Raw genomic sequence first — 26,001 nt, 5'->3', positions numbered from 1 at the left:
TACCTACAGAAATACTGAATACAAGTCTACAGATATTATAATGTAATTCTACACATTATTAGTTCAGCCATATTTGTAGTACTGTGTTCAATCTTTGGCTATTTACTTTAAAAAGGATGTTCAATTGCTGGAAATGGTTCACAGGAGGGCTATAGTATATGGATGATACCTTGGATATAAACTTTACAATACAAGGATGGGGTAAGATATCTGAACTTGTTTCTTTTTGAGAAAAGAAGAGTTAGAGAGGATCTGACCTAGGTGTTTAAAATATGGTAAAGAAAATTGATAATGCTGATACATCATATTTTTCCATACTTAATGGTAACAATAACAAGAATAAGGGACACAAAAACAAATTTTAGCAGGGTGGGAGTCAGCTTCAGCTTTATTTTTCTAACAATGTTGTTGACCTTTGGAATGTGTTACCTTCAGGTGTAAAAGATGCAGATATTTAACCAGGTTTAATGGAACGCTTGATAAATATTTAAATGATAACGGTTGCCACTGAGTTTGTTTGTTTTATATTTTGGACTTTAATATAATAAATAGAATAGAATGGCCTAAGTGATCAAAAAGACCCTCGTTGTCCTAATGTTTCACTTATATGCAAGTTTTATTATAAGTGACATTTTTATGGTTTCAGTGGGAATAATCGACGTTATTTAATAATTTCAGTATGTTTAAGGCTAATCTTATGATATTTCATAATATTAATATATATACACACAAAATTAAATTTCCAAGTTGTCTATTATCAGACATTACTCACATGAAAGATACAAATAACAATACATAAATGATTAAATAAACGCACCAGAGATGATATTAACATAAAATAAAACAAGTTTCACACCGTATGGGTATTGCCCTCTACTGGCATAATTAAACATCAAGTCATTGATGCGATTAATCCAAAAACAAACAAACAAAAAGATGCATGTTTGTATACAAAACAAAATTCTTAAAAGTAAAATTCAAGGCGAATTCTCTATTTGCCCCTCAGAACAAAATTCCAACTTCTACAAGCTCTAGCAAAGGACAAATTCAAATAAAATAAACTCACTTTTGTGCATATAAATATAAAATAGGATAATTAAAATTATGTCATTTGTTCTGAAATACAAAAAGTGGAATTTTCAAAGAAAAATTGCGAGATAGCGAATTCCACTTTTATTTTAATATGTTTTATTTAGTGTTCGTTTATTATTCCTATATTTTGGACCAACTATGAAGTTTTAGTTATATTAATTAAAACGCTAATTCAACTTCTGTCTGGATGTCATTAACTTTGAGTGGCCCAGCGCGTAAGGCGTGCGACTCGTAATCCGAGGGTCGCGGGTTCGCGCCCCCGTCGCGCTAAACATGCTCCCCCTCCCAGCCGTGGGGGCGTATAATGTTACGGTCAATCCCACTATTCGTTGGTAAAAGAGTAGGCCAAAAGTTAACGGTGGGTGGTGATGACTAGCTGCTTTCCCTCTAGTCTTACACTGCTAAATTAGGGACGGCTAGCACAGATAGTCCTCGAGTAGCTTTGTGCGAAATTCAAAACAAACAGACTTTGAGTATGTATTATGAAACTGACACCAGCTTTCTCTAGTGCTGACAATAGATACTAATGTTGAGGAAGATTATGTAGATTTATGGTAATAGCCAGTCATAAGAGATGTAACCTCATGGTCTAACCATTAAATACAAACTTTTCTTGAACTTAAAAACAGATTAATTCATGAGATATTATTAAAAAGATCTGTTCCTAAATTATTTATCGATATTTTTCTTGATATTAAGCAGTGGTTTAATTTTGAAACAATTTGTTATTTTCTGGTGGATTAGTTTTTGCTGATTATTATTATTATTTTTCGTAATTATCTTTATGTTTATATAAATTAATGATATTGAGAGTTACGTTGTACTGTCAATTAAAGTGTATACCTGGTGATGACCAGGCGCGGGTTTACCAAGTGTATTTCTGCAAATGATAAAAAATTTTATTTTTGTTGTTTGAAAGTGTTTTCCTGCTTTATTTAACAAATTTATTCAGTCGTGACTGGTTTGGTTTGTTTTGAATTTCGCGTAAAGCTACTCGAGGGCTATCTGCGCTAGCCGCCCCTAATTTAGCAGTGTAAGACTGAAGGGAAGGCAGCTAGTCATCACCACCCACCGTTAACTTTTGACCTACTCTTTTACCAACGAACAGTGGGATTGACCGTCACATTATAACGCCCCCACGGCTGAAAGGGCAAGTATGTTTGGTGCGACCGGGATTCGAACCCGCGAGTTGAAGAACTAAATGATCTTTTTTCATCAATGTGTTACGTTATTCTACTATCGTGAAATATTACAAGAGTTATTGTTTTAGTTACATTAGTTAAGATTAGACATATTATTTTATTATTGCAGCTAAAGCTGTTAGATGATGGCATATCATACGTTTTCCACCATTTTAGTAAGGCTTAGCATGTCCTGGTGTTTAGAGCACTTGACTCGCCATTTGCGGGCTCGAATCCCGTCACCAATATCAATTCCTTCAACCATGTGAGTATAGTAGTGTGAGAGTCAACCCCCCTTTTTTATTGGTAATGGAGTAACCCAAGAATTGGCAATGAATGGTGTTGACTAGCTGACCTCCTTCTGGTCTACCACTTCAAAATTATAAGTGTCTAACACAGATAACCGTCGAGTAGTTTTGCGTGAGATTCAATAAACAATCATTTAACTAAGGATTTTGAAAACATTTTCTTTTCTTTCTATAAAATTTTATACAAATAAATGGTCCACGAAAACTATTTAAAATGTTACACTTTAGTTGCCTTTCTTTAGTTCTCTATTCAAGATATCTACTCTGAGTGAGATGTTGCAGTAAAATAGCATATCCATGTCGAAATGTCAATGACTGTAATGTTCTTTGTTGGCTGAGTGAATGATGTCTGTATGTTGTAAATGACAAATGCTTAAGAAAAATGGATAGGTAGCTGGTAACCTTATTGAAAAAAGAAATAACAGACTTTTTGTCCGATTGTTTTCATTTGTTAATCAGTAAGCAGAAAGCTGCACAATGAGTTATGTTTTATGCTCACCACAGGTATCAAAACGTTTAAAGCATTATATGCTCACAGACTTACCATTTAACCACTGGGAGGCTGGAATTTACAATTTAACTCAGTCATACTCGGTTCTCAACAAGTTTTCCAGATAATCATCTTGAAAGAAGGAAATTGACAATCCCTCTACCAGTTCAGTGAATAACTGTTTAAGAGTCCACACAAGTACTCACATTATTTGACAATAAAGATTATTTTCACTTTCTGTCAAATATGTTTAGTCTATTTATTTCTCACACTGCTTAAAATTATATCAGAGTACAAACTCAGATTATTGTTTTCGTTCGATTTTTCTATTATTAAGCATACCTATTATAATACTTATGAGGAAATTAGTTCACCTGAAAATACTACACGAGCAAACCTCAAGCTACAACATTAAACATAATACTGCCCAGACCCTTAAAAATTGATCTTCTATGGGTTTTTAGGTTGTAACACTAAATTGTAAAATATTAAAATTAACTATTATATTTCAATAAAGAATTATCATATGCATTAGCCAAGTAAGAACACAAATTTAAGTTGTAAAATTGATAGTGTTGTTGTTTATAATTTGATAGCTGCTGAGAATACATTAATATATGTTTCAGCTTTTAATTACATCTAAATAAAGGTGAATGTCATAGCTGTGATAGTGATAATTAACAGTATCAGCATAACTAAGATATTTTAGTTTTATATAGAAATTGTGAAACAACTTGAGTTAAACGTAGTTGATGAAAAGTTTGTTTTGAATTTCCCGCAAAGCTACACGAGGGTTAACTGCGCTAGCCGTCCCTAATTTTGCAGTGTAAGACTAGAGGGAAGGCAGCTAGTTATCATAACCACACCGCCAACTCTTGGGCTACTCTTTTACCAACGAATAGTGGGATTGACCGTGCCATTTTAACGCCTTCACGACTGAAAAGATGAGCATATTTGGTGTGACGGAGATTTGAATCCGCGATCCTCGGATTACGAGTCGAGTGCCTTAACCACCTGGCCATGCCAGGCCCACTTATTGAATACGTAGACTGGTAACGGAGTATGAAAATTAGTTAACTTCACTCTGGTTAGAACTAGTTTAGGGATAACTGAAGTGAACTTTACAGGGTTTAATAGATACCAGGAGTAAGGTGTGTTTAAAGACTGAGGCTTAATTGCAACTTTCAGGAGGCTCAAAAAATACAGTACGACAAAACTTGCAAAGCTTCCTCATTTCAGGATATGTTAGAAACGTCTTTGAAGAAGATTTTGCTACCATATGTTGGAAAACAGCAAATTAGTAGAAGAACGAGGGAATAAATTCTAAAAATGCACAAAGTTCTTTGAGAGACAATGAAAAAAAAAAAAGTGCTGGGTTATCACGCAAGGCTACAGATACAAGTTCAGTTAACATTCAAATACCAGTCTATAGTACATTTGAATTTCTGGCTGCTTGCAGGAGGGACAAGATGAACAAGAGGTTCACATGGTGTGTGTGCGTGGGTGGGTAGGTGGGTGAAGGATGATGGCTTTTTCATTAAGTATACTGATAGTTATTTCTTGTGGGGAATAAAAGAACCCTAAAACTAGAATTTACTTATTGATTCATAACATACAGAACTTCCTTGAGCATATCGACAGTTTAGTTGCTTGTTTCAAGGAAAGTTTTTTTTTCAATACTGACAACCCTTACACACAACTTTCAATAAAAATAAAACCAAATGATGACACCAACATTTTCAAATGCACAATAATTCCATAGAATATGGAATCTGCATTTCACTATTGTGTCTGGACCAGATGCAAGTTTCAGGACTGATAACACTAAAACGTACGTTTTGATCCCTGCAACAGACACAGCAAAGATTACTGTGCGACTTTAAAGACAAACAGTCTTTACACATTTAAAAAAGGAAAAGAAAAAAAAAAAGAGCAATAAATATATACTTTAACAAGTTTATAAGTCTGGGGAATATGTTTATTCCTAGTTTTCATTACAGAGTTTTGCTTTTTTTTGGAGGGGGGACAGGAGAAAGTTATATCTGAATTAAGCAAATCCCAAATGGTGTTACTTCAGGCAATGTTCACCATGAAGTTTCAGTTCCTTGTGGCTCAGCAGCAAACTTGGGGGCTTTGTAATATTATAATTTCGTTTTTTTATAACTGCAGCGAGCAGAGCACAGACAGTCAATTGTATAACCTTGCTCTTAATGGAAAACAAAGAAACACTAAGTTTGATAAAGGTTATCCTTGAAGAACTTTAAGTATGTCACAGTAGCTAGTGAGAATGTGCTGTTGGATCACCATTACATAAATATGTGCTCAAGACCCAACTTTGTATTAGGTAAGTATGACTATGAACAGAGGAGTTCTCTACAGATAATAACAATACTTTTTACTGGTTGTTTTTTTTATATAATGTAGTCATCATGAATCTCAAAAAGGCTTGTAGGGGTATAAACACTTTTTACCAATAAAGCAGAGAATAACATTTGAACCTTCCAAGGTCATCTGCAGGTCAAAACGTTGGTCTCTGCATTATTTGTAAAAGTGTTAATACCCATACTAGCTGTTCTGAATCATATTTTTCTTTCAAGTGAGTTTCTTGTCATCAAGGATAGTCATTCATCAATTATTTAAAAAGCCTAAGCACGTTTCATTCCCTCAAAAAAGGCAAGAACAAAGTATTTTTTTGCCTAATTGCTGTTGACCTACAATGTACAAGTTGTTCAATATTTTATTATTTATGACCATTTGTAAAAAATGTTTTTACCAAAACAAAAACCACTTTCAATAATACTTCTCAATTTTTTGTATTGCCTTCATGGAATTTATCCACAAACCTCAAATTAAAGTCTTATTCTTACAGATAGTTGTGGATACAAAATGGTATTTTTAATCTAAACAGTACTCTAGGTTACACAAACTAAATGAAAATCAGAGACCCAAAAGGTGAAACAAAGGTTATGTTTAATTAGAATTGATGCCCAGAGGCCACAAACAAAATTCCCTACCTCTGTAGACATTTTTAACCAATTAGCAAGATTGACTGTCATGCTTATAACACACCACATCTGAAAGTGTAGATCATGTTATGCAGCTTAAACCTTAATACAAAACACTAAATATCTGTATGCTGTGTCAATTTTCCTCAGTGTCATATTTTCCAGTTTCTTAGAAACTCTCCCAGTAAAAAAATAAATAAATAAAAAAAATCCACTGCAAGAAGAGATCAGTCATTTTCACTTTATTATTATTATTATTCATTACAATTGATGATATAATTGTCAGTTGTAAATTATCTTTAGCAATAGATATTTGGTTATTCATCTATGCACATGGTATTCAGTAAGCAGTGCATTCGAAAAATAAACCACAGAAACCTATTAAATTATACTAGCCAAAGAGAACATACTAATACAGATTAGGAAATGTATTACATATTCATTACTATATCAACTAAAAGGAAATAAAAAGTAAGCCCACAAAGTGTATATACAATGAGCAATAACTGAATTTACAAAAGGAACAACAATACTTTACTGTTCATTACAGAACAATGAGGTTGAGCCCGTTTGCTCTGTCCTAGACACCTAATACACCACATTTGAGAGTATAATATTAGGTTTCCAAGTTTTAAAACATGCAGAGTTAAACAGTTGTACAACAAGCAACATAAAGACACACTTTGGTATACCAGTTCTTAGTTTGATTTCTAGAAGGAATTTCCTACTGGTTAAATAACTAAAATGACACACAAGCTTACCTCATATTAGTTATTATTTAAACAGTTAATGTGCTTTATTGTTCATTATCACACCACTCTATCCCATTAGAAAGTAAAAAAAACAAACAATTTATAAATACCTTAAAGTTTTCTAACTACAGAGAAGATAATTTACTCAAATTTTCTTACATAAGAAACACAAGTAAAAGATACAAAATTTTCCATCTGTGATATTGTGCACAGCGAGTATAATAAAAAAGATGCACTTAGTTTTACCACAGTAGACACTTTTATCATAATCTTTTCAGCATACATCAAAATTCTTATTAGTTTGACACAGATAAAATATACCACATTATAAGATAGTTTTAATCAGGACAGTACCAATATTTCTTTAATGGTTTTGCATTCTGATAAACAGCATAAAAATGTATTAATTCAAACATAATAAAAAGGACCACAATAAATAACATGAACATACATTGACATTATTAACAAAGAGAAAATCCCAGCAAAACTGTGAAAAAAATTCTTATTACAAATTTGATTGGTAGTTAATTTTAATACAACTATTTCTCAGTATGGACTAGTGATTTATAAAGTATACAACTGTGCACCAACTCACCTAATTTTATTTCTAGCAATACAAAAAAAATGTACATTTAATTTTCAGGTATCACTGCTAGGAATCAAAACAATTGTATTTGCTTTTTATATAGTGCTGTCTTTACTTATCAGTTTTTGTGTGTATTGTAGTTTTCAATGTTTTGAATGAAATGGAAATTATAAGTACTTGCCATACTACTAACTTTGTTCTAATAGTGTAGCTACTTTTAAGTACGAATTTGAACACTTCTGCTGCGTACTAAACATTCTTTTAAATATGTGAAATCGAAATCAAATTACTTCAAACAAAGCAAATTTATTACATACAGGCTAAGGTTAGGGAGATTATTTCTTTAAAAATCAGTTTGATGAAAAAGTTTTGAACCAAAACCAATGAGATTTAAAAGCTATTTTTTGTTTTAAAATTTCATTTAATATTTTTTTTGTCAGTGACAATAAGGCTGTAAATAATTTTAAGAGGTATATAAAGAATTAAAACAGCACCATGTACATACTGTTAAAATATAAAAACTGATCATATTTGTTTTGTCTGAAAATGCAAGATGCTTGTTTCAAAATTCATGAAATACAAATATTTTATACAATATTTCAGTGTTTAAAAAGTACCTTCATTATATTCCATAGTGCTGAGTGGATGTATATATATTTCACAACAGAGGGCAGTGATTATGTTAAATCAAATCAAGTACTCAGACATAACCTAAATTAAAGTACACAGTTCTTAAATGAAAGCAAAATTATTGATTTCCAGACAGGTAATACAACAAAATTATTCCATTTTCTTTAATATTTTTATTTTCTTTTGTGTTTCTAAGTGCTATTATGTGTACATCTTGCATTATGGTAAATATAACATCCAGAACACACATGATCTGATAGACAAGTTCACAGGTCCGATTGACATGAAATAAAATCAAACTCTGCTCTAAAGACAAGTAGGGACAACAAAAGTGAACTATTTGTACTTGTTAGATTTCCACAAAACATACGCTAGGTTCTCAGTAATAACATCTTCATATCAACTGTTACTCTGAGAGACATTGGAGCTTAAGAGTGACATCAGTTTAGTACCAAGAAATGATCACCATATATACAAACATACCCTATCTCTAGGCCAAACACACAACCATTGTGAATTATGTGGTGACATAAATGCACTATTAGTCTTAAGAAACTTTGTGATCACAAATGAACATAGTTACTTTTCTACATGCTGGCAGCTTGCAAAAGCTTTGAGGCATGACAGAGACTGTCTAAATATAACTAGTTATAACTCGAGTGAGAAATATCTTCTTACAATAATGGATAGAGAGAACTTTCAAATCACAGGAAATGAAGAGGATCACTATGAGATTTTGAGCATACATTAAGACCACTGGTCATCGAGCAATAAGGTACAATATTTCACTATAGTCTACCTAACAAACTTAAATACTAAAGTTGCAGAACAGAAGAAGGGAAAGAGAAGCTTACAGGTATACACAGCAATATGTATAAAAAACCAGTTTGATGATCAAAGTGTGTTAAAAGTGAAATGATATTAAAAAAATAGCAGCAACAAAAAAAGTGTACTGAGTGGATATAAAATCTTCATACAATAGAAGGTTAAGACAAGCTTTAAAAAATAACAGTAGAGTAAAAGTGCAAAATCAGGCATACAGTGGAGCGCCATTAAGCCGCGGACCAGTAAACCGCGAAATCGCTTAAGCCGCTGTAGCAAGTCTTGTGAGCGATGTGAGCGAGGATTATCGCGGCTCACTGCTAATTTAAGAACGTGTAAAAACGCAGCTTAGGAATTTAATCCTGGCTTTATAACTTCAAGGGGATATTTAAAAAGGATTTGCTTTAATTTGGGAAATAAATAAAATATATTACAATAGAAATCGACCATTAATCTACCTTATCTGCTCTCTATGTCAGCTTTATGGAGGCCGCCATTGTTACCAAATCACACCTCTCCATACATTAAAGTTAATTCTCGGTAAATCCGTGAAAAAAAGTGATCAATAATTAAAGTATTATTTTTAATTCGATAACCCGATATAATGATCAAGCAATGGCCCGGATGAGGCTCCTCAGCAGAGCTGTTGGCGACTTCGGCTTTTCAGTCACAAAGGTTTAAGCCGCGGACCGCTTAAGCCACGGTTAAGCAGGTGGACCCCCCAAATACCGCGGCTTAACGGCACTCCACTGTATAAGTGGGCTACAAGTAATGCCAACCTGGAGTTTTGGGGTTGCCGAGCATAACCCTACTTCCCAACCATAATTAAATTATTTCCTGGAATCTGCACAAATCAGTCATCAAAACTATCCCAGCCTGCCCTTGAAATGAGCCACAATATGCAGCAAAAAACTCAATACTGATCACGTGGCAGGCCTTCAGTACATTATTTGTTTGCAGTTTATGGGAATGTTGCTTAATAATATAATTTAGTATCTATGAAAAGTTACTATGAATAATGAAAGGTTTTGTGTTCTAATGATAGAAATACATCATATTATTAAATTCCAGTTAAGTAATTATTGTATAGTTGAAATCAAATGCTATCTTACAATGAATAATATTGCCATATAATACAAAATACACCAAATTACATGCACTGTAAAAACTACTTGTTGCAAGACAGCTGTTACTTGGAAACATTGTTAATGATGCAGAGATTCCTCCTACTCGCTATGAAGACCCTTTTTCTTTCAATCGTTCATTGGCTAATCACAGCTGAAGCAAGACAACTGATTAATATTTTCAGGCTCTCATCATCACGGTTCATTAAATTTCGTGTAAGGCTATTCCAGGGCTATTTGCACCAGCCAACTCTAATTATGAAGTGACAAAGTAGAGGGATGGAAGTTGGTCAGCATCACTCACCACCAACTTTTCGGCTACTCTTTACCAAAGAGCTTCTTGAACTTATGTTTACCAGTAGGGAGATGAGTGACCAATGTTATCAGTATTGTTACCATGACTAACCAAAAATGTATGAAAAAAAAAAAATTCTTCACATTACTCAAGACTGAAATATAAGCCAAAAACAATTGAGTAATATTAATTCTTTCATGATAATTATCAAATGATTAAATCACTGGAAAAAAAATAATCAGAACAAAAAAAACTATTTTATTAGAAGTTACAGCTCTTACTCTAAAGAGGAATATTTTTGTAACTGGTACTTCCTTACTGTAAGTTCAAAATGAAACTATTAAGAAATGATATTACCTGAACTGAAACGTAATTGCTATATTACCTGTCTGGTATTTCTAATTTAGAATTGAGTTTAGCAGTTGTGTTTAACAAAACAACAATTCTACTTTGCAAAAGTAATATGCTGTGACAAGAGTTTATATATATATACAAACTTTAATCTAATATCTAAACTTTTAATATAAATAATGAACAACATTTTTGAATAAATGTTAATCCTCTATCCCTTGACAACTGTATAACAATTAGTTATTTTGTATATCCCCAAGTATCCAATGACTAATCTAAATATTCAAACAATTTAGGTAGCACTTTAAAAACTGTGTGATCTTTATAACACTTTTGTTGTTGTAGGAATTTCAAATTTCTTCAACATTTGTGTTACAATTAAAGGGATATAGTGTATTTGTTCTAACTTTTAGAACAAAAAACAAAATGTCCTAGCTAGAAATATGATTTCGCTAGTGAACTAAAAGTGGCAGTGGATTAAAATTTACATCAGAACACACTGTCATATGAGAATCAAAATAACCCAAACAGATTTTTTTTTAATGTTTTATTAAATACTTACATTTACTTTTACATCATTTACCTACATTACTGTAGTTCTTGTAATACAAGTTTAGTAAATATCGTATATGAAACCAACATGTTTTGGAGATAGTACATACATTAGTTCTCCTGGATATTCCAATAATCAGACACATATATAAACATTCCAACCAAGTCAACATCTTAACTTAATTAAAATTTAACCTGATGAGTTAACATCCCTTTAAAGCTGTCTTTTCAAGGTTTAGACCTCAGCCTAAATCTCTACCAACAAATTTAATAGTGACATCACAATGTCTAGTAAGGCTTAGACTCTAGCCTGCACCTCCACCAGTATATTCAAGTGTGACATCACAATACCTTGTTATGTTTAAATCTACCAGCATATTCAATTGTGATATGATAATTTCTGGTCTACCAACATATTCCAACATACTAACTACAAGAGGCAAGCTCAAAAGTTCTTTGTATTAGTGTAAGTTTATAAAAAGAAACCAAATGTAACTAGACTTTGTAGTAAATATCTTTGTTTCAAAAAACACGTGTTAACTAACTTCATTATGAATGTACAGATTATAATTAAATGCCTAAGTAGCACACAGTGAAATGACCAATGACCTGTCAATTTTAAGAACTGTGTTTCTGCCTCTCAAAGTACAATTACAAACCAGGCAATCCTAGAAATGTTTGTTAGATAATGTTTTGGTTATTGTAATTTTTTAATCCTAGACTTCATTTTGAAGTTAAACAATTTTCCAATGTTGATATCTGTAATACAAGGATAACTTATTTTAAATATACAAGGTGAAATACAAAAGGCACTGCCATGATGTATAATACATATTAAAAAAAAAAGACAGAAAAAGAGAGAAAACATAGTAGCCTAAAATTGAATTCTTAAAGACTGCTTTGCATAATTGTCTGACAAGACTATTAACTCTCTACACCTACTGTAGATTGTAGGTTAACATCTGCTGGCATTGCTTCTTGCTTTTCCTTTCCTAGTGTTAAGGGCTCAACATCTGACACATGCTCTTCTTCTTGGCTTTCATCTGTTGTTCTTTCTTGTCCTCCAACAGGTATGCCCTGCAACTACAAATATTCAAGACGTTTTACAGATTTGAATAATACTGGATTATTTTAGCAAATAAACAATAATTAATCAGGAATTTAACTCCTTAAACCCAATAGGAAGCTGCTAGTGTATAGCTGAAAATCCCAATTTACATAACAACGTTTTGAGGACCTATTCATCTGTCTCAATTGTCCCATTCTCTAAACAAAACCTATAAATAAATAAATCAAAAATTTAAAATAAAATCTTAAAGCCAATCGTTATCATTCATATACTTATCAAGCTTTCTCTTAAATATACTGCCTCCACAATATCCAAAGACAACCTATTCCAATAGCCAATCACCCTGTTAGAAAAATAAAACTTGTCTTATGGCTCCCACACTGCCAAAAGTTATATTTTATTATTCTCACTAATAGTTAGTGTCCAATAAAATTTATCCCTCTTTGGCTGAAAATTAATCCAAACCTTGTTATTATCTACACAATTAATGAAACTGAAATTTTATAAGGTATGACAACAATTATTATGAAATCATGAATATAGTTCTAGCAAAATGTGCAAAAAAATTATGGGTTTAAAGAGTTAAGTTGTTCTAAAAGGACCACCTCTCCTCAGATAAGATACTGCCCTAAACAGAGCCTCAGATTTCATGTTGAAGTGTAAATGGGATTTCTGTACAAAAATATTCAATTATTTCAATTAATCAGAGAACAAACTATTAAAATGGAATTAATTTTATAAAATATATATGAGTTTAGAAATATTCTAAAAAACAGAACATAATAATTAACATTAGCTTCTATAAGAATAACTTACTTAAAGCAAAACTAAAAATCAACTTGGTAATGAATTTGGTTAAGTACTTTTTTTTTATTATAAAGATTAGAACATATTATTTAATCAGTTCAACAAACTTGCTTTGAATGATATTTTCTTTAGACCAAGCATAATTCCCAACAGATTATTAGCATAATCTTTGTTCAATAAGTCTGTGTGAACAAGTTTGTGATACACAAGTTTGTGATGTCCAATTCCTTTGAAACAGATTTATTGAAAACTATAAGTTTGGAAAGTGTGGAAAAAAAACAAACATTTTAGCTGCAAACAGAACACCTTTGTAGTCTTGCTCAGATCAGAAAGATCCATGCAAGCTGACAACTTCTTTCCTACCTGTGATAACGGTGGAGGTACTATTGGTATAGCTGCTTTCGGTCGCTTCTGTGGTGGTGTTCGAAGAAGCTGTTGCTGGCTCTGTGTGTTATAATAGGTTATGCCTCCACGATATATTTCTTGAGACTGGATTAAACCATTATAAAAAGCAGATATTGTATGAATTTACATTACAGCTCACAGATAGTGTTAAAAATAATCACTGAAGAGTTTTTCTCATCAGTTGAACTATTTAATAACACTCAAAAATAGAACACGTTTTATATTTGAAAGTTTTGTTTATTCCTGATCACATAGAAGTATTACTGTCAAATTGTGTGTTTTTTTTCCATTTTAGTGCTAATAACAAATTAAGGCCTAATATGGTGAGACTAACAGATACAGAGGTCAGTTCACAAAAGATGAACAGGTCTAGTTACATATTTGAGGCAGTAGTTACTTTTAATGATATAAACATTTTTTCTCCATTATTGTTATTAAACCTTTCACGATGGGTCACAAATCAAAGGCCACGTCGCTGTGTTTGTTCACTTGCATTCAAAATTTTTTGAACTATTATTTTATGAATTTATGTCGATAAGTTTAAAATAAAATCATAGTATATAATATTAAAATTTGAATTATAATTAAGTTAATTTCTTAATTTAAAAGTAAATGTTAAAATAATACATTTAACTACAGATTTTAGTAAGTCATATATGTTGAATGCAGCACTATTTAAAATTAGATGTTTGTGATGTCAGAATACTAAGTCTATAGTTTGGTACAAACCAGGAACTCAAATTCCAAATATAATCAAGCTAGAATACAAAATAAGAATCTTGTATCTTTTTATTTTCCTGAGATATGGATTATGTACTGAATCAAACACAGTAACCCCATTCACCTCCTTCCCTTTTTGGAAATAGTCCCTTATATACACTTACTTCAATATATGACAAGCTCAAAATGTCTCCATAGTGGTTTTAACAGCCATTTGAATCTGTGAAAAGACTACCACGTTCTTTCAAATGAAATTTTCATGAAGATGTGTCTTTTGTCTACTCAAAGTTTTGTATTTTTTAAAATCTAAATACATCTTAGTTATTAAGTGTAATAAATTGTAGTGGAATTCTATGACACAAATGTAGTTATTTATGATTTTTGGGTTTTTAAACTGTATATATAAAACCTAAAAAAGAAGTTGATATCCTGAACTTTACAGGAAATTATAAATGGCTTAGCAGCCTATGTCTAGTAGCAACCAAGTACAAAGGTCATAGCAAGAAGAGAACTGTTTGCTTTACTTATTGATTTATTGTTCTATATTTGAAAAAAAAAAATTAATAACTTATAAATAGTTATAATATATATACAAGGTATAACAATTGAAATGTGACTGTTTATTACAAAATACTAGTCCACTAAAACACAGCAAATATTAAAGGTCAGTTTTATATTACTGGATATGCAACATGCGCACCACATCAGTGCAACCGAAGTAATGTTAGCTAGGTATGACTGGAAGATCAACATAATAAAAAATAATAGAGATATATGTAAATATATACTGTAATGAGACTTAAGCTACTTAGACTAAATATTTGTATTTTCACATTATAATATATAGTCATTCTAGCATGAAAAAAACCCATAATTTATATTTATTTCCTAGTTTTCTTACGATGGTTATGAGGTTGATAAAGTGACTATCCCACATACAGCATAAAAAATAACAGTATAAAGTCTAACTGAAAAAAAAATTTTGAAGTGTATTTAGAAAGTTTTAGAGACTACACAAATACTTGAGATTTTTGCAATGTAGAATGCTTTTTTTAATCATAACATAAAATCACTTTGTACTCAGACTAATAACAAAACAGACTATTTTGGACACAAATCTTTAGTAAAAATATTTCACTTAAAAACTGATATTTTGTATACAAGATACATGTAAGCTTTATTAAAGGTCTACCAAGTTTTGTGAAGATATACATGCTGCATCAAAATCTATATTGCAAATACTTAACATGTGCAAATGTGTAGACAAATTCGTGTATATTATACTGAGCCTGTAGCGAAAGGGTTAAAATAATTTCACAAGATGTAAAATTGAGCTATAAATATAGCAAAAATTAAAGATATAATACTCAAGTGCTAAATGCCAAGTACTTACAAAATAATTTCAATAAACACATTTCTAAAAGCATTCCTATTCTTTTGTACAGTGTCATTGAAATTATATATATCACATATAAATCTATATATGTAACATTTATTTATAGATATTTTGTTTAGCTATGTATTAAAAATATATTTATGTCATAAAACACGATTTCATATAAACATTTGAACATGTTTAGTGTTTATTCTATAACTTTTAATGTAGTATGTATATCTTCATCAAATTTGGTAGATTTAGTGAACATTACCATTCTTTTGTACATAAATCAGATTTTTTTAATGGAGTGTTTTTATTTGTAAATTATTGAGTCTGCTTGGTTACTAGTCTGAGTGCAGGATGATTTTCATTTGATTATTTAAAAAACAATTCTTTGTTCACAAAATTTCAATTACATTTGTATCATTTCTAAAACTTTGTAAGTACATTTCAAATATTTGTTGTCACTAAATCTTTATATTTTTATCTACTCTAACCCTATACTGCCATCCCTGTAATTTAAAACAAAATAAACTACTGTTGTTTTCTTTCTAGAACGACTTCAAATTGTCAAATGAAACCAAATTTGTTTACCATAAGTTGCTTTAAACTCATAACACTATGCATCTATTTATACTTAAATATTATTGTTTTATTGCTCTATTCATGCCATTACAAGTTGTAAATCACTTTGATAATGTGAAGCTCATGCAACACTACTGAATTACATTACCCACACATTACTCTGAGTCAGAGGTACCGATGTGCATGTCTCATGAAACATTTTTATTTCACCTAATCTAACCTTATCTATCCTAAAGAAACCCTTAATTTTACACTTTAGTCACTTTTGTATAATAATAAATAAAGAATAAACATGAAAAACATGAAATACAGTACTTACCCAGGTCTTCTTGATTTTGCTGTCAACTGTCAATGACACTTAAACCCTTTTTTATTTCTTTCATACTAATGGTGGTAATTCACTAAACAATTTTAATTTAAGTAATGCATCAAAGAACATAGAATAATGATACGTAAAAAGTGGAAATTTCGCCCAACTCTCAAAATGTTTCTGGCTTTCTTACCATCTGACAAAAGACTATTATAAATTCATCTTAGATAATTATTATCCTTCCTGGGAAAGAAACTCGTACTAACCGATAAATTGGCAATTTTCTGTTCAGAAAATAATGTAATATAATATAGAATTAAACATAAGACAGAATTATTAAATCCTGAAAGAGATGATATAACTGGTGGGTGCAGCAAGAGGGGTCTGATTTGTCAATTTGATGGCTCTGTAACAAAATAAAATTGAAACTTATAAAAAATTATGGTTTGTCTGACAATGACAGATTTATAGTTGGCAATTTATGTTAACTTCTGTACCTATCAGAGGGTTGGGTGAATAAAATATAGAAGAGAAGGTGCCTATTTTAAAATAATTTTTTAAAATACTGCAGAAAAAATTTAAGAACTTGAGACTTATATACTAAAATATATGGAATATTAGCTATGATCTTATGTTATACTAATTAATACAGCATAAGAAAAAGCAGTTTAATTAAATTTTTCAGGGGTTAACACTGAAAAACAAATAAAAACTTGAATAAAATGCAATTACATATATATTTTCTTGAATCTTTCATGTAATTTTAAATACGTACCAGTTCTGGTGGTGGTGGCGGTGGTGAATTATACTGCTGGGGTAGAGGATACTGAGGGAATCCTGCAGGAGGAGCAGCAGGAGGTTGTGAGGGGGCTACAGGTGTGGTGGGGTAGTTTATTAAACCACTGTTTGCTGGAAGATAGGCGTTAGGCACCACTGGTTGTCCTGAAGTCATAGAGACAGAAGGAAGAATTCGTGGTAGATTAGGGATAGGTGCACGAACTGCTGGAAACAGTAAAAATCATTTCAAAATATTTAATAATTACATAAATTTAAGTATATACATAACCAGACATATGCATGTGAAGGATATTTTTATATTTTAAGATTTTAAAATCATCAGATGTACATTGTTTTTATAAAGGATTCTCATACTTAGATATAAGAAACTTTTGCGACTATCCAACCCTCCTAAAATAATCACTTATTTGCAATATACCAATTTTTTGATTTTCATTAAAATATATAAATTTAATATTTTATCTTTAATTTCAGACATTGAATGGTAACAAATCTCTGAAAGTCACTCGTCATCCAAAACTACTCAGAATAAGATGCTATGGGTGATATTTTCTGTATTCTGAGTTATCAATGTTTTTATTTCTATGTATTTCAGATTCTAAAAAAAAACTAGAATTCTATTCATAAAAAAATACCATACATTATGCAAGTTACTAGAAAACAAAATATCACAGATTGTGTAAACATAAATAACTTTCCTGTCCTGTTCTTTAGATAGAAAGATGGTTGAATAGTGGAAAACAGAGATATTACAAATGTAGTTCACTCAGACTAGATTAATGTCACAAATGGGGCACTTCAAGGCTCATTGTTAGGACCTTTACTCTTTTTGGTTTACATGGATGATGTAGATAAAGGTTAGTGGATTGTTTGGTTTGGCATTTTATAGTGCAAAGCAACTAAGCTATATGCACCAAACATCCAGTAAAAAGTTAAAATTAAAGTAAAATTTGTAAAAAGGAATCAAGGTAAAACAAAACAAAGTTTAATTTTTTAATTAAAAACATAGCATAAAATCCAATTTTTACATCTAGTTTATAGCAGTAAGAGAGAAACTACAGTAATACAAGTTGTAAAGGACTTTCTGTAGCATTATTGTAATTATCATAACTTGCCAGGATGACAACCAGGTAAGTTCAAACATCAGCGTTAGTCACCTAAAATTGACCTTTCCAGTCCTGGTTTCAAGTTATGACATTATGGTCATTTTCTAATTTCATACTGAACTATTGTACTTTAAATCTTAAAAAGGAATCATTAAAAAAACATCTAATGTATAAATTAAAAAAAAATTTAAATAGCATTGAAAAGATTAAAAGCCTTTAAAAAACTAAAACATTTGTAAGGCGGACAGGGTCACCATTGCCAATGACACTGTCCAACATTATGGATAAACCTTGGGCCAAAACATGTTTAAAATGGTGCTGTCATTGAGTTGTAATGACAGCAAGAGAGTAAAATGTGGCTTACTGTGACCTGAGTATCACACAGACAACACACTGGTGCATCATTCCTCTGTAGAAAAAAACAATGAATTAAAAAAATTTGACCACTGCGTAGTCTAATTTGGACAACTTTCTCTTTCTGATCCTTATGGAAACAAGATGGCCAAGGTCCAATAGAGGGTTTTATTTGGAAAAGCTTGTTTTCATGTTGCTCACTCCAAGACTACTACCAACTAGCAAGGAGCTGAGTCTTGAATACAGGACCATAGTCTATGTATGGAACAGGCACAGCAATGATAGCGCCAGAGCAGAAGAGACTTAGCTGTGTCGATACACGGCCTGGTATCCAGAAGAACTGGATAGAAGTAGATGTTAAAGAGAAATGGCGCAGTCAGTTTTAAATATCAGAGAGAATACAAAAAGAACTGACGTGAAGCAATTTCGGGGCTAACAGAGAGCTAGGCAAATCAGTATGATAGTACAGTTTGTGTACTGTATAGCTTCTATGTGATCTAAGGCAAGAGATATGGCATATAATTTGGCAATGAATGCAATAAATTTTATGCAACAACCAAATCACAGAAAACCATGGCACAACCCACAGGGTCATCTGATTTTGAACCATCTATATAAATGGGAATGGAAGGATAGTTCGAAAGATGTTCAGTAAATAGAGGGCGATACTTCCAATTAGGAATATCTACTTTCTTCAAATGAGTCAAAGAAAGGTCACATTTGGGGATAGTAATTAGCTATGGTGGGATGGGCTGATCTGTGAGTACCACTATGTAATACAAAGACAAACCCAATTCATCCAAATGCACCTGGATACAAAGGCTAAAATGAACAATGGCAGACCATTTATTATGAAAAAGTGACTGACTAGGTGCATGAAAATAAGAACTAGTTTTGAAGAGAGACAGGTTGTGATCCAAGAGCATATGCTCTATAGCATGACCCCTCCCATCAATACTAGCACCACCAAAGAGGGAATTATGTCTATTAAAATTCCCCACAAGTAAAAGGTGGGGATGGTAACTGCTCATTGAGGGCATCAACGTCTGACTGATTACAGATCTCATCAGAAGGCAGATAGAAAGAACAAATAGTATTGGTACGACCCAAGGAAGTACGGATGGCTACAGTCTACAAGGGTGTATCAAGTGACAGACAGGGTGAGCATATGCTGATCAACCAGCAATGCCACCCGACCATGCACTCGTCCATCACGTGACCTATCATTTCTATACAAGAAAAATTGCTGAAGGGTGACTGCATCAGTAGGTTAAAAAATATATCCTGTAAGGAGAAGGCATACAAGATGGTAAGAATCAATCAAATCCTCAATGTAATCTACATTTGATTGAAACCCTCAACAGTTCCACTGGATCAAAGTGGCCATTTTTATTTATGTGGAGCAGAATGTAGCAGGGAGACCTTCTGTTTGCAACCATGTTTTTTTTTCTTTATTGGACAAAGATCTATCGGCCCCCATGGGTTGAGTAAGCAGGTCTCTGTCTATGTACGAAGATTCCAATGACTGAGGGCATGAACAAATGGTCAATTTACTTCTCGAGGCTGCAGAAGAGGATGAACCAAAGGTAACACTTGAACCTGAAGGAAGTGGAACCGGGCGGTTACTGGAAAGAGTGGTAGGGACAAAGATGTAAGTAGACATAGATGCAACAACTTTTTAAATTATGGAGGAAACAATATTCTTAAGATGTTTTGGAAATGACTCTGTTAAAGGCCCGAAAAGATCTGTGCAGCAGGATATGTCCGAGATGGAGTTGGGAAAAATAATTTTTAGAGCCTCTGAGTAGGTGATATTATTAAGTCTTCAAGCATTGATTGATTGATTGATTTAGTGTTTTATGGCACAAAGCAATGAGGCTATCTGAGCCAGACATTCGGTAAAAATGTAAAAAAAATAATAATAAATAAATGTAGTAATAGACATAAATGGAAATGAAGGTAAAACAAAAAAGTATAAAACCAATGTTGACACCTAGTCTACAATAGAAGATAGAAGGCAGAGTATAAGAAGTTGTAAGGTATTTACTCTAGCAAAAAGGTAATGATCATAACCCGCCAGAAAGACTAACAGGTAAGTTCAAGAACCACAGTCAATCACCTGAAGTTGGCCTTTCCAGTCCTGGTTCCGGGTTATGTGTCATAGCATATTATCAAAATGTAAAAGAATAAAAGTTTTAAAAACACTCAAGAAAATCGTAATAATGAGTAGCCAAATGTCCAGTAAAAAGATAAAGTCAAATAAATGGAGTAAAATTTGTAAAAGTAAATGAAGGTAAAAACAAAACAGCAATTAAAACAGAAAATGGTGTAAAAACCAATGGTGACATTCAGTCTTCAAAGTTGTAAAATATTTACTCTAGCAAAATGGTAATGATCATAACCCACCAGGAAGACTATCAGGTAAGTTCAAGAACCACCGTCAATCACCTGAAGTTGGCCTTTCCAGTCCTGGTTCCGGGTTATGTGTCATAGCAGCTATTATCAAAATGTAAAAGAATAAAAGTTTTAAAAGACACTCCGCAAAATCGTAATAATGAGTAGCCAAATGTCCAGTAAAAAGGTAAAAGTCAAGTAAATGGAGTAAAATTTGTAAAAGTAATTGAAGATAAAAGCAAAACAGCAATTAAAACAGAAAATGGCGTAAAAACCAATGTTGACATCCAGTTAACAAAGTTGTAAAGAACTACCTGTAGCAGAATGGTAATGATCATAACCCACCAGGAGGACTAGCAGGTAAGTATAAAAACCACCTTCAGTCACCTGAAGTTGGTCTTTCCAGTCCTGGTTCCGGGTTATGAATCAATATGGCCAGTACTAAAAAGTTAAGTAGTAAAAGTGTGAAATGATATGCAGCAAAAATATAATAACAACTCGCCAGGACGACTAACGAGTAGTTCAAACAGTAGCGTTAGTCACCTGAAGTTGGCCTTTCCAGTCCTGGTGTCGAGTTATTTAATGTTCTGGCCATTGTCCAATGTCAAATTGAAGGAGAGAGATTAAAACTGTAAAAAAGGAACCACAATTAAAAAGGTGTAATGAATAAATATGCAACACTTAAATGAGATTAAAAAGATTAATGGCCATTAAAAAATTAAAAACATTATCAAGGTGGACAGAGTCACCATCACCAATAACTCTGTCCAATGTTACAGACTGACCCTGGGAAAAAATATGTTTAAAATATTGCCGTCGTTGAGAATTGTAACGAAGGCAAGAAAGTAAAACGTGGCTGATAGTGATTTGAGTGTTACACAAACTACACATTGGTGCATCAGTTCCAGATAAAAGAAAATGATGAGTTAAAAAACTGTGACCAATGCGTAGCCTAGTGAGAACAACTTCCTCCTTCCAAACTTTACGGAAGCTAGATGGCCAAAGTCCAATTTTGGGTTTGATTTGAAAAAGTTTGTTGTCGCGTTGCTCACTCCAAGTGGACTGCCAGCTGGCACGGAGCCGAGCCTTGAAGACAACACCATAGTCCATGTACGGAATAGGCATAGGAGTGATGGTGTTGAAGCAGACATATTTAGCTGCCATGTCTGCAAGCTCGTTCCCATGAATACCAACATGGCCTGGTATCCAGAAAAACTGGATTGAAGTAGCTGCTAATGAGAAATGGGCCAGTCGGTTTTGAATATCAGCAAGAATAGGATGTGAGCTAACGTGTAGCAATTCCAAGGCAAGTATAGAACTAAGCGAATCAGTATAAATAGTGCAGTTGGAGTACTGCTCAGCTGCAATATGATCCAGGGCAAGAGATATGGCATACAGTTCAGCAGTGAACACAGAAGCTGTAGAAGGGATTCTGCGCGCAACTACTGACCCATAGCAAACCATAGCAGAGCCCACTGAATTACCTGATTTGGAACCATCTGTATAAATGGGAACTGAATGATTGTTTGAAAGATATTCATTGAATAAAAGACAGTACTTCCAATCTGGAGTATCTGCCTTTTTTAGGTGACTGAAAGAAAGGTCACATTTGGGGCTGTAATTAGCCATGGTGGGATGGGCCAACCTGTGGAATCTGCAATGTTATCCAAGGGCAGACCCAATTCATCCAATTGCCGGATCACGAAGGCCAAGCGAGCAATGACAGAGCATCTGTTCTGAAAAGTACTGCCCACCGAGGAAGGAAAACACATTTCCAGGTGGGATGCTTTGGTAAGGAATGAAGTTTCAAGTATATTGTAAAGATAGTTGCAAATGGCAAAGGTGTAGAGAAGGTTCATGAGATTCAATGTATATACTTTGAACTGGAGAGGTGCGGAAAGCCCCAGTGCAGAGTCGAAGTCCTTGGTGATGAATGGGGTCCAGCATCTTTAAGGCGAGGGTCTGGCAGAGCCATAGACCATTGATCCATAATCGAGTTTCGATCTAATAAGAGCACGATATACCTTTAACATTGAACAGCGATCTGCCCCCAACTGGTAGAAGAGAGAACATGGAGGATGTTCAGTGCTCTTGTGCATTTGACCAAGCTGCTTTAAGTGTGGTATAAAGGTCAGTTTACGATCAAAGATAAGCCCCAAGAACTTGGTCTCCGGGACCACTGGCAGAAAACTTCACCGATATGAAGTTCAGGATCAGGGTAAATACCCTGTCGACGGCAAAAGTGCATGCATACAGTTTTGGAGAGAGAGAAATTAAAGCCGTTCGCCAGAGTCCACTTCCGTACACAATTGAGGGCGGTTTGTAGTTGCCGCTCAATATATTTCATGTTTGACGACTGACATGAGATGTGAAAGTCGTCGACATACAGCCCATTCGCAACAGTGAGAGGGAGTTGTTCAGTGATGGCATTTATCTTTACACTGAAGAGTGTAACACTCAATACACAGCCTTGAGGGACTCCAAGTTCCTGTACAAAAGAACGGGAAAGTGTCGAACCCACACGAACTTGGAATCTCCGGTCCATTAAAAATTTTTTAATAAACATGGGTAGATGGCCACGTAACCCATATGTATGGAGGTCTCGCAAAACGCCATACCTCCATGTTGTGTCGTAAGCCTTCTCTGTGTCAAAGAATATTGATACAAGATGTTGGCGGTTGAGAAAGGCTTTTCTGATAGATGTTTCAAGACAAATTAGGTGGTCTGTGGTGGAGTGCTGTTGACGAAACCCACACTGGGTGGGCGAGAGGAGATTGTTTGATTCAAGGAACCAAACAAGACGAGCATTAACCATCCTTTCTAATGTCTTAACGAGACAGCTCGTCAAAGCAATTGGACGGTAGTTTGAAGGAATCTTGGGATCTTTCTCTGGCTTAGAGAAAGGTAAAATAATAGCCTGGTGCCAGGCATCAGGAAAAACATTCTTCTGCCAGATCCAGTTGAAAACAATCAGAAGGACATCAAGAGAAGCAGGAGATAGATGGTGCAGCATGTCATAATGAATATCATCAGGTCCAACAGACGTACTGGCAGACCGATGAAGGGCCATTTTTAGTTCCACCAGGATAAAGGGACAATTATAGTCAAAGAAACAGTCAGTTCGAAAGAAAAGAGATGATCGCTCTGCCCGAGTCTTGATGGCCAGGAAGGTGGAGGAACAAGCAGAAGTGCTAGATACCATACAAAAGCTTTCACCTAGTGTGTTAGCGATGTTCCAAACATCAGTCACCTCCTGACCATCAGAGAGTAAGATTGAGAGGGGAACAGAATTGTAGTGCCCATTAACCTTTCGAATCCTGTCCCATATGATCTAGGAACTGGTGGTAGAAGATATGCTGGTTGTGAACTTAATCCAAGATTCCTTCTGGCTTTGACGTCTTACCCACCTAGCATGTGCACGGGCCCGTTGCAAAGCAACCCGGTTTGAAAGTGTGGGATATCTACGAAAAGTATCCCAGGCCCGCTTTTGAGCCTTCCGTGCTAAGTGGCAAGCAGGATTCCACCACGGACGAGGATATCATGGAAAACGTGTCAAGGTTTTAGGAATACACTGAGCAGCTGCATGTGTAATACAGTCAGTTACTGCTGCTACACAGTCGTCTATTGATGGCTGATTTACGATTGCAGGATCAAGTTCTGCGAGAGCAGTGAAAGTGGACCAGTCTGCCTGATCCAGCTTCCACCGGGGCACGTGGGTAGGGTGGCATCGACCACGGCCAGTCTCTCTCAAAAGGATTGGAAAATGATCACTGCCTAGTGGATTACTGTCAACCCTCCATGAAAAATGGGAGAATAATGAAGGGGAGCAAATCTGAGAGATCAATAGCAGTAAAGGACTGACTAGGTGCATGAAAGTAAGTGGAAGAACCAGTATTGAAAAGAGAAAGATTGTGATCAGAGAGCATCCGCTCTACAGATCGGCCCCTCCCATCAATAATAGCACTTCCCCAGAGTGGATGATGTCCATTAAAATCCCCTGGGATTAGAAATGGAGATGGCAATTGTTCAACGAGAGCATCAAGATCTGATTGATCATATGTCTCTCCAGGGGACAGGTACAGAGAACAAACAGTGATGGTATGACCCAAGGAAACACGGATGGCTACAGCCTCCAAGGGTGTGTTGAGTGACAAAGACAGGGTGGGCACGTGTTGATCAACCAACAGTGCCACCCCTCCATGTACTCGACCATCACATAACCTGTTATTTCTGTACAGAGAAAACTGCCAAATGGAGACAGTATCAGCAGTTTTGAGAAATGATTCTTGTAAAGAAAGACAAACAGGATGGTAGGAAGCAATCAGCGTTTTGATAGCATCCAGATTAGAACGTCAACCTCGACAGTTCCATTGTATCAAGGTGGCCATTTTTAAGAACGGGTAGGTGAAGTGGCTTGAGAACCCTTCGGTTTACGACCACGTCTTTTTTCTTTACTGTCTTTAGTCGGAGGAGGTTATCAACCTCCATGGATCCTGCTCTGTGTCGGGTAGGCAGGTTTTTGTTATTGGAAGGGGAATCCAGTGACTGAGGATGCGAACGAATAATTGTTTTGTCTCTTGTGGTGAGAGAAAAAGATGTATCAGAAGAAATGCCTGTATTTGAAACTGAAGGACGTGAATCTTGAGGTTTGTTGGAAGGTATGGGAGGAACAGAGATGGGTGTGGAAGTCGATTCATCAACCTTTTTAACCACGGAGGTCAAAAGGCTTTTCATTTGTTTTGAAAACGATTCTCTTGGAGGCACAGAGAGATCTGTCTGGACTCCCATTGTAGTTTTGGAATGAAGTGCAGCAGCATATGTCCGAGATGGAGTTGTGGACAGCAATTTCCGAGCCTCAAGGTAACTAATGTTATGTGTCGTTTTCAA

The 26,001-nt window shown here is 34.1% G+C and overlaps 2 protein-coding genes across 11 annotated transcripts in view; both read right to left on the bottom strand.

The window, feature by feature from the left end:
• Window positions 1-872, bottom strand: part of LOC143239674 (solute carrier family 35 member F5) — a 33,823-nt gene extending 32,951 nt beyond the window's left edge. For 2 of the 5 annotated variants that reach the window (XM_076481024.1, XM_076481030.1), the window contains exon 1: window positions 773-865. The gene's annotated coding sequence lies outside the window, so the exon portion shown is untranslated. Of the gene's footprint in view, window positions 1-772 lie in introns of all 5 variants that reach the window. The other 3 variants (XM_076481025.1, XM_076481029.1, XM_076481026.1) reach the window with 3 other exon arrangements.
• A 5,427-nt stretch (window positions 873-6,299) lies between these two features.
• The window catches only part of btz (CASC3 exon junction complex subunit), a 44,737-nt gene continuing 25,035 nt past the window's right edge, over window positions 6,300-26,001 (bottom strand). For 3 of the 6 annotated variants that reach the window (XM_076481018.1, XM_076481022.1, XM_076481023.1), the window contains 3 exons: window positions 17,238-17,464; window positions 13,428-13,553; window positions 11,169-12,271 (listed from right to left, as the gene is read on the bottom strand). In XM_076481018.1, coding sequence (XP_076337133.1) covers window positions 12,113-12,271; window positions 13,428-13,553; window positions 17,238-17,464 — 512 coding nt within the window. In that variant the 3' untranslated portion in view covers window positions 11,169-12,112. Of the gene's footprint in view, window positions 12,272-13,427; window positions 13,554-17,237; window positions 17,465-26,001 lie in introns of all 6 variants that reach the window. The other 3 variants (XM_076481019.1, XM_076481020.1, XM_076481021.1) reach the window with 3 other exon arrangements.

This window comes from Tachypleus tridentatus, chromosome 13 (assembly GCF_004210375.1).
Source record: "Tachypleus tridentatus isolate NWPU-2018 chromosome 13, ASM421037v1, whole genome shotgun sequence".
NCBI classification, from domain to species: domain Eukaryota; kingdom Metazoa; phylum Arthropoda; class Merostomata; order Xiphosura; family Limulidae; genus Tachypleus; species Tachypleus tridentatus.
This window is presented reverse-complemented; position numbering and strand designations above follow the sequence as displayed.